We start from the raw sequence: 16,025 nt of genomic DNA, 5'->3' as shown, positions 1-16,025 counted from the left end.
TGTAATTGGTGCTTTTATGTGCCACCATCACGGGTGCCACTTGCATGACACCAGTATCTGCCACAACAATTTCCTTTGGCTTGATGGGTCGTCTACTGAAGTATGGCATATTGCCAAAGGTCTTGGTCATTTGTCATTGCCTCCATGCTTGAAAGGTGCTTTTAATTTACCACCGGCATGGGTGCCAGTTATACGATATTAGCTTGTACATTTTACACTTATTTTTCCATGCTAGCATGTAGGGACCTCACTTGGCTCTGCCTGAGATTTGAAACCAAATCTACCTACTTATTGCTTGTCAAAACAAGTGGGAAATCCTCTCCACACCAGATGATTGATGGGGAAACACTTGACCCCAAGGACCTGTGGTGGTCAAGGAAAAGTCAGCTCTTTGTTTAGGGCTTGACCTACATTATTGACCATAGTCTATATAACAGAGAGCATTTCCTATCTCTTGCTGTTCTGTGTCAGCCAGGCCAAGGAGCAACACCATCCTTTGCCTCAGCCATTACCAAGAGCAGCACTTCTCCTCCACACTTTGCTCGACATACAAAGAGAAGCTTTCGGCTGCAAGAAATCAATGCCACCTTTCTAGTCAGCAGTGTGCACTCCTTACTCTTTCACTCTCTACTGGCAGACAGCAAATTCTACACTATCAACCAGCAAGCAAACTTGTTGTCACTGCCACTTCAATTACTGCTGTACCTCTAACTACATGTCGGGCAAATGAATAAATATATGTAAATATTTCTTCCTTCTTGGTGTTGATTCTTTGATGTTTACTGGTTACTCCAATGTGAGAACCTTCAAGCATCACATCTAAATGCTACATTTGATAGTGGGCTACATCATATCGACCTTGTAAACGACCGTGCGAAGTGAAGGTGACGAGAATGGCTCCTTTGCACATCACACGGTTGATACAATAAATATGAAACGGATAAATGAGTATAAGTGCAAGAAGAAAAAGAGAGAGACACAACCTGGTAGAATGTTTAAGAGATTTTATTTAGATGTTAACATGTTAGGCATAGGAGTGGCTGTGTGGTAAGTACCTTGCTTACCAACCACATGGTTACGGGTTCAGTCCCACTGTGTGGCACCTTGGGCAAGTTTCTTCTTCTATAGCATCGGGTTGACCAAAGCCTTGTGAGTGGATTTGGTAGACGGAAACTGAAAGAAGCCTGTCATATATATGTATATGTATATATATGTGTGTGTGTTTGTTCCCCCAACATCACTTGACGACCTATGCTGGTGTGTTTACGTCCACGTAACTTAGCGGTTCGGCAAAAAAGAGACCGATAGAATAAGTACTAGGCTTACAAGGAATAAGTCCTGGGGTCGATTTGCTCAACTAAAGGCAGTGCTCCAGCATGGTCGCACTCAAATGACTGAAACAAGTAAAATAATTAGGCGCAAGGTTAGCATATTTTGGTTAATGTTTATTTTAACACCCGGCCACCAAAACAAACAAACAAAAAAAAAAGAAAGAAAGGTTATAGGTTTTTTAAAAATGTGTATCTAAAAAAACGTGGGCAATCTTTCGATACCAGTACCAAAGATCGGCCTTCTCCGTGAAGATCCCCCAGAAATTTATATATATTTATTTTGTTTAACGGTGGAGGCGCAATAGCCCAGTGGTTAGGGCAGCGGATTCGCGGTCATAGGATCACGGTTTCGATTCCCAGACAGGGCGTTGTGAGTGTTTATTGAACGAAAACACCTAAAGCCCCACGAGGCTCCGGCAGAGGATGGTGGCGAACCCTGCTGTACTCTTTCACCACAACTTTCTCTCACTCTTACTTCTTGTTTCTGTTGTGCCTGTAATTCAAAGGGCCAGCCTTGTCACGCTGAATATCCCCGAGAACTCCGTTAAGGGTACACGTGTCTGTGGAGTATTCAGCCACTTGCACGTTAATTTCACGAGCAGGCTGTTCCGTTGATCGGATCAACTGGAACCCCCGACGTCGTAAGCGACGGAGTGCCAACAACATTTTGTTTAATAATATACGGAAATAGTGAAACGGTTATCTGCCCCTGGCAGTGCGCCAAATTTAAATTTTGATCGTTGGATGAAAGGTAGGTTGACTTTGTGCATTATATGGCAATCTTTGGTTTAAAGTACATTGATTCATGAAGTATCAACAGTAATTGATCTTAGTAGTTAGATCGCCAAGAATCTTGCAAACCAAATCCAAAAACGAAATATATATACACACACACACACACAGATACATTGACAGACAGATAGTTAAATAAACAAAGGGATGGACAGAAAGACACACACACACTATATATATATATATATATATATATATATATATATATATATATATATATATATATATATATATATATATCTGTATATATATATATCAAAGAGAGAGAGAGTTGTCGAATATGAAAATAACGAAAGAAAAGAATCACAGACTCAACATGCTACGTTCCCCTAATTTACAAAACCAATCATCTTTTTATCAAATGACTACTATGATCAATTACTGTTAATACTTCATGAATCAATGCACTTTAAACCAAAGATTGCCATATACTTTATGTGAGTTCGTGTATTGAAGCATTTTCTGTTGTGTCTGGGGAGAGTCATTCTCTTTTAGTGCCTTATAATTTAAAACACTCACCAGTAAAAGAGTCAAAACTATTGGAAAGGTTTCGAGAGGCAACGAAAACTTTAGAAAAGTAAAGAAGGAAATTTTACCGGTGAGTGTTAAATTATAAGGCACCAAAAGAGAATGACTCTTCCCAGATATATATTAGATTCAAATTACGATAAACGTAAACAAACAAACCAAGTTTGCTTTTAGAAGCGTTGAGATGTCTTAGAAAGTTAAAGAAGTGATTTTAAATTCTCAATCGCAGGATAATGCTAATAATATAGCCTGAACAGGATAAACTATCCCTATTTTGCAGAAAAAAGTGTTGGCGGTCAGCTATATATATATATAAATATATATGTGTATAAGTCTATTTCTGTCTATCTGACTTTGTTTATCTGACCCTCTCTCTCTCTCTCTCTCTCTATTTCATGTTGAGAACAATTTAGGTCTTAATAGACACAAGATGTGATCTATTTCTAGCACATTAATTGTCCACGTTAGTGGTCAACGTTATTTTTTAAAAATGTACTTTAATCCCCTGAGATTCCAGAACTATTTCTGAATCTCTTTGATTCTTTAGATGTGCTGGCCTCCTGATAATTAATCGATATTAATTAATATATGATTAATTACCAGATTTTATAATAATAATTATATATATATATATATATATATATATATATATATATATATATATATATATATATGTGTGTGTGTGTGTGTGTGTGTGTGTGTATGAAAGTAGGCGTTTAAACGTCTGTCCCTGCCTCCTCATCGTTTTTGTTTTTTTCAAACACCAATCACCACTAAAATGTTCTTTTTCTATTTTACGCCATTTTTATTGTTCCGATATAACCTCAGTCGAAACCAACTGAAGGTTATTTACCATCTATTTCTTTCGGTCATTGTGTCGTGGCTATGTTGGGGTACTTGCTTTGAACAGTTTAGTTGGTAGAGATGGACTATATGTAATCTGAACCTTTCCACCCCCCCCTTATTTATTAATTTTTTTTTACGGAATCCCACGTTTTAGGCTATGGAGATTCCGATTCTGAAAAAAAAATTTTTGAAAAATTTCAATTCCCCCCCCCCCCCACCAAGCAGGCTATTTACATGCTAGAAGTAACAGCCAAATCTCACAAAACTAGTGTTAGGGTTAGGGTCAGGGTTAGGGTTAGGGTCAGGGTTACGGTCAGGGTTAGGGTTAAGGTTTGAGTTAGGGTTAGGTTTACCCTGTGGATCTATATAAAAACCGGGGGGGGGGATCGAAATTTTGAAATTGAGATTTTTGAAATTTTTTTTCCAGAATCGGATTCTCCATGGTCTGAAACATAGGATTCCGTAAAAAAAAAAAAAATTTTAAAGTGGGGGTATACCCAGATTACATATACTCCATCTCCACCGTTTAATTAAATAAATCGACCCCGTTTTTTTTTTTTTTTTTAAATAGCCTCATATTATTTATCGATGGCTTTTTGCCAAACAGCTAAAGATACAGGATGTAAACAAACCAAGCGGTGATGGTGCATATATATATATATATAAACACACACACACACGTAGGCGTAGGTGTGGCTGTGATAAGAAGTTTGTCTTCCATCCACAGTTAGGTTCAGTCCCACTGCGTGGCACCTTGGGTGTGTTCTACTCGGGTCCACCAAAGCCTTGTGGTTGGATTTGGTTGGCGGAAACTGAAAAAAGCCAGTCGTATGTATACTCACGGAGACGATGACAAGTGACCGAGATCTTTGACGATATGATGTGCTTGAGAAGACTCGTCAAGACAACTGTTGCCAATGTCATGTAAATGGCCCCCGTGAAATTATAGTCGTGGCCGTTGCTGGTTGCAAAATTTTTTTTCCCCACGAGAGTTCCGGAACCCAGTTATGAACTCATTTGCAGATAACCAATGTTGTTGGCACTCCGTCGCTTACGACGTCGAGGGTTCCAGTTGATCCGATCAACGGAACAGCCTGCTCGTGAAATTAACGTGCAAGTGGCTGAGCACTCCACAGACATGTGTACCCTTAACGGAGTTCTCAGGGGATATTCAGCGTGACACAGTGTGACAAGGCTGACCCTTTGAATTACAGGCACAACTGAAACAGGAAGTAAGAGTGAGAGAAAGTTGTGGTGAAAGAGTACAGCAGGGTTCGCCACCATCCCCTGCCGGAGCCTCGTGGAGCTTTAGGTGTTTTTGCTCAATAAACACTCACAACGCCCGGTCTGGGAATTGAAACCACGAGTCCGCTGCCCTAACCACTGGGCCATTGCGCCTCCACTCATATAACCAATAAGAGCTCAACTATCAAAGCAATTTATGAGTGCATAACAAGTGATGGTCGATAATATAAGGTCGCCATGCTTCTTTTCTCTTTTACTAATGCTTCTTGTTCTTGTTTCAACCATGGCTACCTCTGCGTAGTTATTTGTGTTGTTCTTTACTTTTTAAAACAGTAAGGGGAGAGAGTTGCTAGCACATCACCCTCTACCCAGATTTTTCTCATCCACACCTTTACCATATGGGGCCCCAACAAAATCCGATAATAGGTATTGATGCAAATCTAATTACTTGATTCCTTCTAAAATCAGGCATAACTTGGTGATCGGTTGACTTACAATAATGTTCATCTTGAGTTTACTTGGTAGAGTGTGTTTATTAACTTGACAACAAGGTCGAGGTGAGCTCTGATTGACTGTTTGCAAATGAGTTCATTACTGGGGTCTGCAACTCACGTGGGAAAAAAATTTTTGCTTGCCAGTGTCATGTAAATGGCACGTAAAAAGCACCCATTACACTCTTGGAGTGGTTGGTGTCAGGAAGGGCATCCTGCTGTAAAAACCATGCCAAATCAGGCTGGAACTTGGTGCGGCTCTCCAGCTTACCAGTTCCAGTTAAACCATGCCAGCATGAAAAGGGGACATGAAATGATGATGATTTGTGTATATGTGTGTGTATGTATGTATAGATTGTTTGAAGTGTTGTACAAATTTTATATTTTAAGAAAAAGAAGGTAGTCAGGGTTTGGATAAGAACTATTTATTTAATACTTTTGTCTCTTTCAGGAATTAATCACAAATAATTTCAAAGTAAATAGTTTTTATCCAAATCCTACCTCCTTTTCCTTAATCATCATCATCATCATCATCGTTTAACGTCCGCTTTCCATGCTAGCATGGGTTGGACGATTTGACTGAGGACTGGTGAAACCGGATGGCAACACCAGGCTCCAGTCCGATTTGGCAGAGTTTCTACAGCTGGATGCCCTTCCTAACGCCAACCACTCAGAGAGTGTAGTGGGTGCTTTTACGTGTCACCCGCACGAAAACGGCCACGCTCGAAATGGTGTCTTTTATGTGCCACCCGCACAAGCCAGTCCAGGGGCACTGGCAACGATCTCGCTCGAAAATCCTACAGGAGCCAGTCAGGCGGTACTGGCAACGGCCACGCTCAAAATGGTGCATCTCATGTGCCACCCGCACAAGAACCAGTCCAGGGGCACTGGCAACGATCTTACTTGGCTTGCCGGGTCTTCTCACGCACAGCCCATTTCCAAAGGTCTCGGTCCGTAGTCATCGCCTCGGTGAGGCCCAATGTACGAAGGTCTTGCCTCACCACCTCAGCCCAGGTCTTCCTGGGCCTACCTCTTCCACGGGTTCCCTCAACTGTTAGGGTGTGGCACTTTTTCACGCAGCTATCCTCCTCCATTCTCACCACATGTCCATACCAGCGCAATCGTCTCTCTTGCACGCCACAACTGATGCTTCTAATTTTCAGCTTTTCTCTCAAGATACTTACACTCTGACGGGTATTCACATTGACATTACACATCCAACGGAGCATACTGGCTTCATTTCTTGCGAGCTTACGTATGTCCTCAGCAGTTACAGCCCATGTTTCACTGCCATGTAGCATGGTTGTTCGTACGCATGCGTCATACAGTCTGCCTTTTACTCTGAGTGAGAGTCCCTTTGTCGCCAGCAGGGGTAAGAGCTCTCTAAACTTTGCCCAGGCTATTCTTATTCTAGCAGCTACACTTTCAGCGCACCCACCCCCACTACTAACTTGGTCGCCCAGATAGCGGAAGCTATCGACTACCTCTAGTTTTTCACCCTGGAATGAGATAGAAGTTGTTTCCTGTTTGTTTGCAGTCTTTATTGCACCTGAACATCTGCCACAAACAAAAACTAACTTGCTAGTTAACCTGCCTTTGATGTTGCTGCACCTCTTATGTGTCCATAGCTTGCACCGGGTACATCTTATAGAGTTACTACCTACTCCTTTTCTACATACTGAGCAGGGCCATCTACCTGAAGGGGTTTGTGTTTTATCTACCTTCCTACTTATTAGGATTTTGGTTTTAGCTAGGTTGACTCTAAGGCCCTTCAATTCTAGACCTTGCTTCCACACCTGAAACTTCTCCTCTAGTTCTGATAGTGACTCCGCAATTAGGGCAAGGTCATCAGCATAGAGGAGCTCCCAGGGGCAACCTGTCTTGAACTCCTCTGTGATTGCCTGGAGGACTATGGTAAATAATAGGGGGCTGAGGACGGAACCTTGGTGGACCCCTACCTCTACCCGGAATTCATTGCTGTACTCATTTCCAACCCTCACCTTACTGGCAGCATCTCTGTACATGGCTCGCACAGCTCTCACTAACCATTCTTCTATCCCAAGTTTCCTCATTGACCACCAGATAAGGGATCGGGGGACCCTGTCAAAGGCTTTCTCCATGTCAACGAAAGCAATATATATATATATATATTGAGCGTGGCCGTTGCCAGTACCGCCTGACTGGCTCCCGTAGGATTTTCGAGCGAGATCGTTGCCAGTGCCCGTGGACTGGCTTGTGCGGGTGGCACATAAAAGACACCATTTCGAGCGTGGCCGTTGCCAGTATCGCCTGACTGGCCTTTGTGCAGGTGACACGTAAAAGCACCTACTACACTCTCTGAGTGGTTGGCGTTAGGAAGGGCATCCAGCTGTAGAAACTCTGCCAAATTTAGATTGGAGCCTGGTGTTGCCATCCAGTTTCACCAGTCCTCAGTCAATTGTCCAACCCATGCTAGCATGGAAAGCGGACGTTAAACGATGATGATGATATATACCATGAGGTAGTGAGTTCAATTCCTGGACTGGCTGTATGTTGTGTTTTTGAGCAAGACATTTTATTTCATATTACTCCAGTTCACTCAGCTTAGAAATGAGCTGCGATGTCACTGGTGCCAAGCTATATCAGCCTTTGTCTTTTCCTTGGATAACATCGGTGATGTGACAAGGGGAGGCTGGTATGCATGGGCGACTGCTGGTCTTCCATAAACAACATTGCCTCAGAGGGGAACTTTCTAGGAACAGTCCCATTGGTCATTTGTGACTGAAGGGGGTCCTTAAGTGAGTCATGATGGTTGATATGGGAGGGTATTCAGAATGATAGGAGATAAGAGAAATACTTAGAATGGAGTATAGCAGAGGGTGGAGAGAGCAGTGGCTGAGGGCACAAAAAGGCGGTGATTGGTTGAAATAGTGTGGACAAGGATGATGAGGAATGGAAGTAGATCTAGGGGCATAGGGTGGGGGACAATTTAGGAGGGAATGGGATGTAATGTGTACCAGTTCTACTCTGGTCAGTACAGCTGTTGGGTAGAACCATGGATGGGGGAGGGGACTGTAGGTTGGAGTAGTGATTTCTATTAGTCCATGTTCTTTAATTAATCTATATCTTTGAAGTCCTAGAATGCTTATTCCATAGGTTGTTATAATTTTCTGTTTTATGTATTGGTATCATGTTTTTGACTAGGTTCATCTGCTTTCATGTTGTTATGTATTGAACAGTTTGACAGGAGCTGGTGAGCTTGAGGACTGCACCAAACTCTGTTGTCTACTTTGGCATGGTTTCTATGGTCGGATGCCCTTTCTAATGCCAACCACTTTACAGAGTGGTTCTTTTTTACATGGCACCAATGAGGTCATCAAATAACTTGTAAGACTTTTGGCTGAGTGAGCAGTAGAAAAGAGGAAAGAGATTTTGTGCCAGGTGATAAAAGGTTAGAGTATGACAGGGATAGAAAAGGTGTCTTGCAGTAGAGATGTATGGCTACCCCAGTTGGAAAACGAGAGAGGCAAGATAGTGAGGAAGGTGTGTCAGGGCGTACCGTTAAGTTACAGGAAGGTAAAATATAAGTGGGGTGGTGCAGATGTTTGAATAGGGTGAGTGGGCAGGTGAGTTCACAAGAGTGCAAAAGGGGAGGGGAATGCGGTGAGTAAACACAGGTGGAAGGAGGGAGTATTAGGAAGATGAGTTGTGGGAGGAATGATTTGTCAGGAACAGATTCTGTGCAGGGGCATGGACCTAAATGTCATGTCTTTAGGGTCTCGATTTTACTTAGGTGAACAGGTTATCTGAAGCACAGCAAATCGTTAATCATCTCGGTCCTTTGTCATTTCCTATGAAGCTCAACATCTGAAGATCATTTTCACATTTTGCCCCATGTATTCTTCTTCTTCAGGTTTCATCCTCATTTAGTGACCAACACTTCCTTATGCAACTGTTCTCATCCATATACATCACATGGCCATACCAGCAAAGTCTTTTCTCTCGTGCTTTACATCCAATGCCTCTTATACTCAATTTTTCTCTCAACACATTTACACTTTGTCATCCATGCACACTAATATTGTACATCCTGTGAAGCTTGCTAACTTCATTTCTTTCAAGCCTTCATATGCCCTCTACATTCACAACCCATGTTTCACTATCATGTAGTGTAGCTGTTTGCATACAGGCATCATACAGTCTGCCTTTCACTCTGTGAGAGAAACTCTTTGTTACCAACAAAGTTAATAGCTCTCTAAACTTTTCCCAGCCAGTTCTTTCTGTAGCTACTATACCCCTTCCACTGCTAATTAAGTCATCTAAGTGACAGAAACTATTTACTATCCTCCTGGGCCTTTGAGGAAATCTATTTCCTGTGTTTTCTTAGTGTTTATTGTTCCTGCACATTTGCCACACCCGCAGACTACTTTCTCTGTTAGCCTTCCTGTAATTCCACTGCTTCTCTTATGTGTCCACAACCGTATGGAATTTCTGCCGTCACCTTTTTTAGATATCCAGCAGGGCCATCTCCCTGAAGGAATTAGTGATTTATATATGTGATGCACGTCCATAGCTCTGTTTACTCATATGGTATTTGTCAGCCCAAAGCTAACAAATGGTCTGACTTGGTGGAAGATTAATGCAATGAAACTCTTTCCAACATTTTAACCTTTCTTTTCTTTTCCTTTCCAGGTTTTCAGCTCAGAATCCTTTTGATTTAAAAGAAACAGCAGACCGCATTATTCTTCTCACCGATAAACCATGTCACAGTTCTTTTTCCCTGTGCTAACGCTTGAAGAGATTCTGGATAATTGGGAATTTGTAAAGCGCAGCGACTATGAGAAACCAGAAGTAACTACAGATTTTTATTTCCCATCTACCGCTTAACCACCCTACTGCATGACCCCCCTACTTGTGTGTGAGAGAGAGAGAGAGACTGTCAGATGGTGCAAGTTTAGCTGTCATGGTTTTCATGTCCACTTTTGCCATCAATTGGAGAAGACTTTTGCCCTTTCTGACTCATCAATGCTGAATTGCTTCTCAAGTTCGCTATCCTTTATTTCACCAGTCTTTACTCATTGAAACTGCCAAACTACAAGGGTGGGCTGCAAAGTTCATAGGTTGACTATGAAGGAGTGGTGCTACAGCTGTAAAATCAGGCATGCATTAATTGCACCTAATTTTATTAATAACTGCTTTGTTTCCTTCCTGGTAGACTGACATCTGACTGTTCAAAGAGCACTTCAAAAGTAACTAGTAGAGACTTCTCTTGAAAATGGACAAAATTTGACATCATGGTGTTATCAAGTACCTGCTGAAAAAGGGTTTAGCCTTCCAGGACATTCATGCTGACATGTGTGCTAAATTAGGGGATGGCACTCTAGTTTTATCAACAGTGCAAAAATGTGCAGCTGAATTTAGGAGGAGAAGGGAGAGTCTTGAAGATGACCCAAGGTCTGGACATCTTGCAACTGCCATCACTGAGGAAAATATTGATCATTTTCGCTACATAATGATGGATGACAGGCAATTGACTATAAATCAAATAGTTAATGCTATTAGCATATCCCATGAGAGAGTTGAGAATATTCTGCACAATGAACTTGGCATGACAAGGGTTTCTGCTTGGTGGGTACCATGTCTTTTGACACCTAATCAAAAGTGCACCAGGCTGATCACATCCCAGGACAATCTAACATTGTTTGGGGCAGATCCGCCTTGTTTCCTTGAACATTTTCTAACTCAAGATGAGTGTTGGAATCATCACTTTGAGCCAGAGACAAAGAGACAATCCATGCAATGAAAACACCCCCTCCTCACCTTCTCCAAAGAAGGCTAAGGTCATTTCATCTGCAATGACCTCAGTTTTTTTGGAATGCAAAAGGCATTGTTTTTGTTGACTATCTTCAGAAGGGCCACACCATTAATGGAGAGTACTTTACCAACTTGCTGAGGCAGTTATGAAAAGCTATCAAGACCAAACATCCAGGGAGACTGACACATGGAGGTCTTGTTTCATCAAGGCAATGTTCCAGCACACAAGTCCTTTCTTTCAATGGCTGCTGTGCATGTATGTGACATTCAACTGGATAATCATCATCCCTATTTTCCTAATTTGGCCCCATCTGACTATCATCTGTTCTCCAACATGAAAAGACACTTAACTGGGAACCAGTATTGCACTGATGATGATGTTATATATGTTGTTGATGACTTTTTTGATCAACAGGATGAAAACTTCTTCATCAATGTGATCCAAGCTTTGTGGGGGAACTACATTGAAAAATAAACATTATTTGGTCCTACTCCATGAGAGTATCTTTGTCAGCCTATGAACTTTTCAGCCGACTCTTGTAGAAGATGTATTGTTTATTGGGAAATGGAGATAACCACCAGTGTTGCTCAAATGATATTGTGAAAACACAGAAACAAACTTTCTCACACTCACACACATAGATATATGCATAGTTATTTGGTTAAAATGTTTGTTTCCCAACCATATGGTTTTGGGTTCCGTCTCCTTGCTCTTTCAGCAATTATCTACTATTATATCCCTGGGTCAACTTGTGGCCATCCATACAAACAGGCATGTCTTTTATGGCCATGACCCTACTCCCTCTCCCTGCTGAGAAGTCTTTGCCTTGCAGCAGCTGGTGCCATGTAAAGTGCATTCATCCTAGCATCACATATAATGCACTCATACTGGTGCCTTGTAAAATGTACTCATGCCAGGAGCAGATCAGAGGCACCCAGCAGCACATTTCGTAAAGTGGTTGGTGTTAGGAAAAAGGCATCCAGCCATAGAAACCATGTCAAAATAGACAATTGGAGCCTGGCCAGCTCCTGTCAATCTGTCCAATTCATGCCAGCATGGAAAGCAGACATTAAACAATAATGATTAATTATGGAAACTGAAAGAAGTCCAGTGTGTGTCTGTGTATGTTGATATTTGCACTCAACTGGCAGAATCGTTAGTATGTCAGGCAAAATGGTTAGCAGCACTTTGTATGTTCTGAGTTTAAACCCTGCTGAGGTTGACTTTGCCTTTCATCCTTTCAGGGTTGATCAAATAAATACCAGTTGCCTAGTGGGGGTGATGTAATTGACCTGCCCCATCATCATTTAACATCCACCTTCCATGCCAGAATGGGTAGGATGGTTTCACTAGAGCTGGCCAAGCTGACCAGGCAGAAGCCTACACCAGACTTTTGTGACTGTTTTGGCAAGGTTTTCACAGCTGGATGCCCTTCCGAACATCAACCACTTTACAGTGTGGACTGGGTGCTTTTAAGTGGCACCTGCACTGACAGGGTCACCAAGTACTTGCAAGACAAAAAAGAACTTTCAGGATGAGAGGAGGTGATCTTCTGTTGGATGATGAAAGGTTATAGTGAGACTGATACAAGTGTCTTGCTGTAGAGGAAGTACAAGGTTACTCGGCCAGAGAGAGAGATCAGGAATGAAGACAGAAACAGGTGTGCTGCTGCAAAGGAAATACATGGTTACCCAACCTGAGGGAAGTGCAGAAGGAGAGAGAGAGAGGGAGAGCAGGATAGAGATGGTGGCAAATTCCTGCTGTCTCCCACTCTCTCTCTCCTCCTGAAATTGCTGGCCTTGTGCCAAAATTTGAAACTAATATCTGTGCTCTACAAAAGTTGCTCTCTATGAGTTGTATCATTGTTGTCCCTTCTATCAACAAACTATCTTTTGTTACATGGACTCTCAAAAGTCTTATACTGACCCTCAGGGGTCATATGGACGCTGGTTGAGAACCACTGTTGTAAATGAATGTCATTCATTTCCCAAAAAAAGGTCTGGCGATGGAAAAATATTGCCTTGCTTGCAAACAGGGTTAGTGACCTGGAAGGGCATCTGGCTATAGAAAATTTGCCTTAAGAAACTCTACCTGACCCATACAAGTATGGAAAAGAGGATGTTTAAATGATAATTATCTCAAACAAATCACATACACACACACACACACAGATATGCCATCGTTTTGCATCCTCATAACAATCACCATGATTTCAAATTTTGACACAAAACCAGTAATTTTAAGGGAGGTGATAAGTCGATTACATTGACCTGAGGTTAGCATGCCAGGTGAAATGCTTAGTGGCGTTTTGTTGGTTTTCACATTCTGAGTTCAGTACAGCTTGGCACCAGTGATGTTGCAACTCATTTTTACAACTGAGTGAACTAGAGTAACATGTACTCAACTGTTACTTATTTTATCAACCCCAAAAGGATGAGAGGCAAAGTCAACTTTGATGGAATTTGAACCCATATCGATAATAATTTACATATATAAAATTCTTTGCCTCTGTCTGTCTGTCTGTCTGTTCCCTATGCATTCTGAAGTGGTTTGACCAAATCAAATTTTACAAGGTAACAGTATCAGACCCCGTGAGTGTCAACATGTAATTTTTTTTTTCATTTGGATTAAAACAATATAACATCGGCACTGGTTCAGTATTACATGTCAGGAGTGAAAGAATAAGATCTCTATTGTAATGTAATATAATACTGTTTCACTTTTAATTCTAATGTAATAACACTAAGATCATCTTATTTCTATTATATTTGAAATAATTGAATAATTTCTATCCTAATGTGAACAACATTACGCATCGGCAACTTTCCGTCTTCATAGCCATGATAGTGGAGTGGTGTGTCAGTGGTTGCAGCACATCAAATGGAGTCTCGAGAGAGAAGGGAGATGAGACTTTCTCATGATCAGCAAAGGCATGCTGGAGTACGTCAAATGGAGTCTCAGGACAGAAGCGATAGGAGACATTTCCCTCTGGAGTCTCAAGACAGAAGTTAGAGGAGACTTTCTCCAGACAGAAGTGAAAGGAGACATTTCCCAAAATGCATGTTGTAGCATGTCAAATGGAACCTGAAGAGAGAAGCGAGATGTGACTTTCTCATCATCAGCAAAAGTATGCTGCAGCACTTAATGCTGAATCATTAAAATAATGTTTTAATGATTAGACAGTGGTCCAATAGAACAGCTCTCAGAAACAGACTACATACAAATTCTTTCTTCACACCTTCTGGAACTGCTTTCAGATATGATTCATCCCATTCTTATAAAAATGATAATTTTTGTCCAAAATTGGTGTGCTAAACTCAAATTGTCATTTCTGCAAAGCTTTAAAATTTCCAAATGAAACTAGTGGCATGCACTGCTCAGGTGGTAAGGTAAGATTGCCAGCACTACCAGCTCCTCCTGGAAGGCACTTCCATCCAGTCAAAGGATTTTCTGAATAATATCACACAATACAACTCTGCATTTCAAATGACATCTAAGGAGATAGTCGAACATGGATTTACACTGACGCTCAAAGTTCAAGAGCAAGTCTATCGCCGCATTGCTTCCCTGTTACCCACAAATGAAGCAACCACAGTTCCTCCAAATTTACTTTATGTGTGATGTAGGACAACAAGCCCGAAGGAGGTATCAAAACTTCAGGTGATGGGCTGTGTGAGATGCAGTGCCAACCACCACAAAGGAGAGTATATCCGCTAAAATACCCCCACCACCCCCAATTCTCAATGACAGGTTAGGGCCTGGAATACTCCAAACGGATACATTCACTTAGTTGAATTAGCCCATTATTCACTCCACAAATGTTTTGTCATAAATGCTGCACTTTCCCATTTCACCTGTTTCAACATAACTGTAATATATTAAATAGCATATTTGTAAATCTCTCAGAGAGAGTTAAGCAGTAGTGATGCGATAAAGTTGTTGTATATTGTCAACTCAATGTGACAATCCCAATAAGGGAATATACTACTGTTGTTTAGCCCTAGGAAGCTGGACCGCTTCCTGTCGGCCTTGACACAATTACTGTGTCCTTATGTTTGCGAGGGGGAGACAAACTCCTCCTATTATATACAAACTTTGCCATTTTAATCCTGAGTGTCATTGCTAGTAATACTATATTTGTCATTGCAGGCTGTTCGCTGGTTCAAGATCTATGCTCTCCTGTTTGAATCGATCACAGCGGTGAAAATGGACACTGTTGAAGAAGTGAGTATGGACACCAACTGGTTCCCTTTTCTCTATCTCCCCCCCTATTCCCTTCCTGTATCATAGTTAATTTTTCTGCACCCAACTCTCAGCATCACCTCCTAATCAGCAATCTAACTCAGAGGCTCTCAAAATGAAGAACATTTAATTCTAGAGAGTAAACTTGCAGATTTTTAGTTTTGTACATATTAATTTTAGGAATCTGAAATTGAGAAAAAAATATGGAGTTGGCCTATTTTCCTTTTTACTACTTTATTGTATACTTCTTGATTGCTGTGTTGTTAATGAAATAGACTGAAGGCGTAGAGGTCAGTGGCTAGAGTGTTGAGCTCACAAGCATGAGGTAGTGAGTTCAATTCCCAGACCAGATTGTGTGTTGTGTATACAATCATGTTACTCTAGTTCACTCAGTTGTAAAAATGAGTTGCAACATCACTGGTGCCAAGCTGTACTGGCCTTTGCCTTCCCTTCCATAACATTGGTGGTGTGAAAAGGGGAGACTGGTACGCATTGGTGACTGCTGGTCTTCCATAAACAACCATGCCAGACTTGTGCCTCAGAGGGTAACCTTCTAGGTGCAAACCTGTGGTCATTCATGACTGAAGGTGGTTTTTACCCTTTTAAGACTGTATTTTGTGTCTGATATCTGTTCATTATTAGTCACAAGCTGACCAAGATACTCTCCTGACTAAATGATATTTACTTTTCAACATGGCTTCCCTAGCGCTGCTTCTAAATTATAATTGAATTTCTTCTTATTTATCCGTCATGTTG

The 16,025-nt window shown here is 41.4% G+C and overlaps 1 protein-coding gene across 1 annotated transcript in view; it reads left to right on the top strand.

Moving 5' to 3' along the window:
* The first annotated feature begins 1,945 nt into the window (after nt 1-1,945).
* LOC106877232 (uncharacterized) overlaps nt 1,946-16,025 on the top strand; it is a 50,418-nt gene continuing 36,338 nt past the window's right edge. Inside the window, exons 1-3 of the mRNA XM_089345515.1 lie at nt 1,946-2,082; nt 9,905-10,063; nt 15,177-15,251. Of these exons, the coding sequence (XP_089201641.1) occupies nt 9,974-10,063; nt 15,177-15,251 (165 nt within the window). The 5' untranslated portion in view covers nt 1,946-2,082; nt 9,905-9,973. The remainder of the gene's footprint in view (nt 2,083-9,904; nt 10,064-15,176; nt 15,252-16,025) is intronic.

Source organism: Octopus bimaculoides, chromosome 29 (genome assembly GCF_046866305.1).
Source record: "Octopus bimaculoides isolate indiv1 chromosome 29, ASM4686630v1, whole genome shotgun sequence".
NCBI classification, from domain to species: Eukaryota; Metazoa; Mollusca; class Cephalopoda; order Octopoda; family Octopodidae; genus Octopus; species Octopus bimaculoides.
Note: the sequence above shows the minus strand (reverse complement) of the source record. Positions and strands in the feature narration are given on the sequence as shown.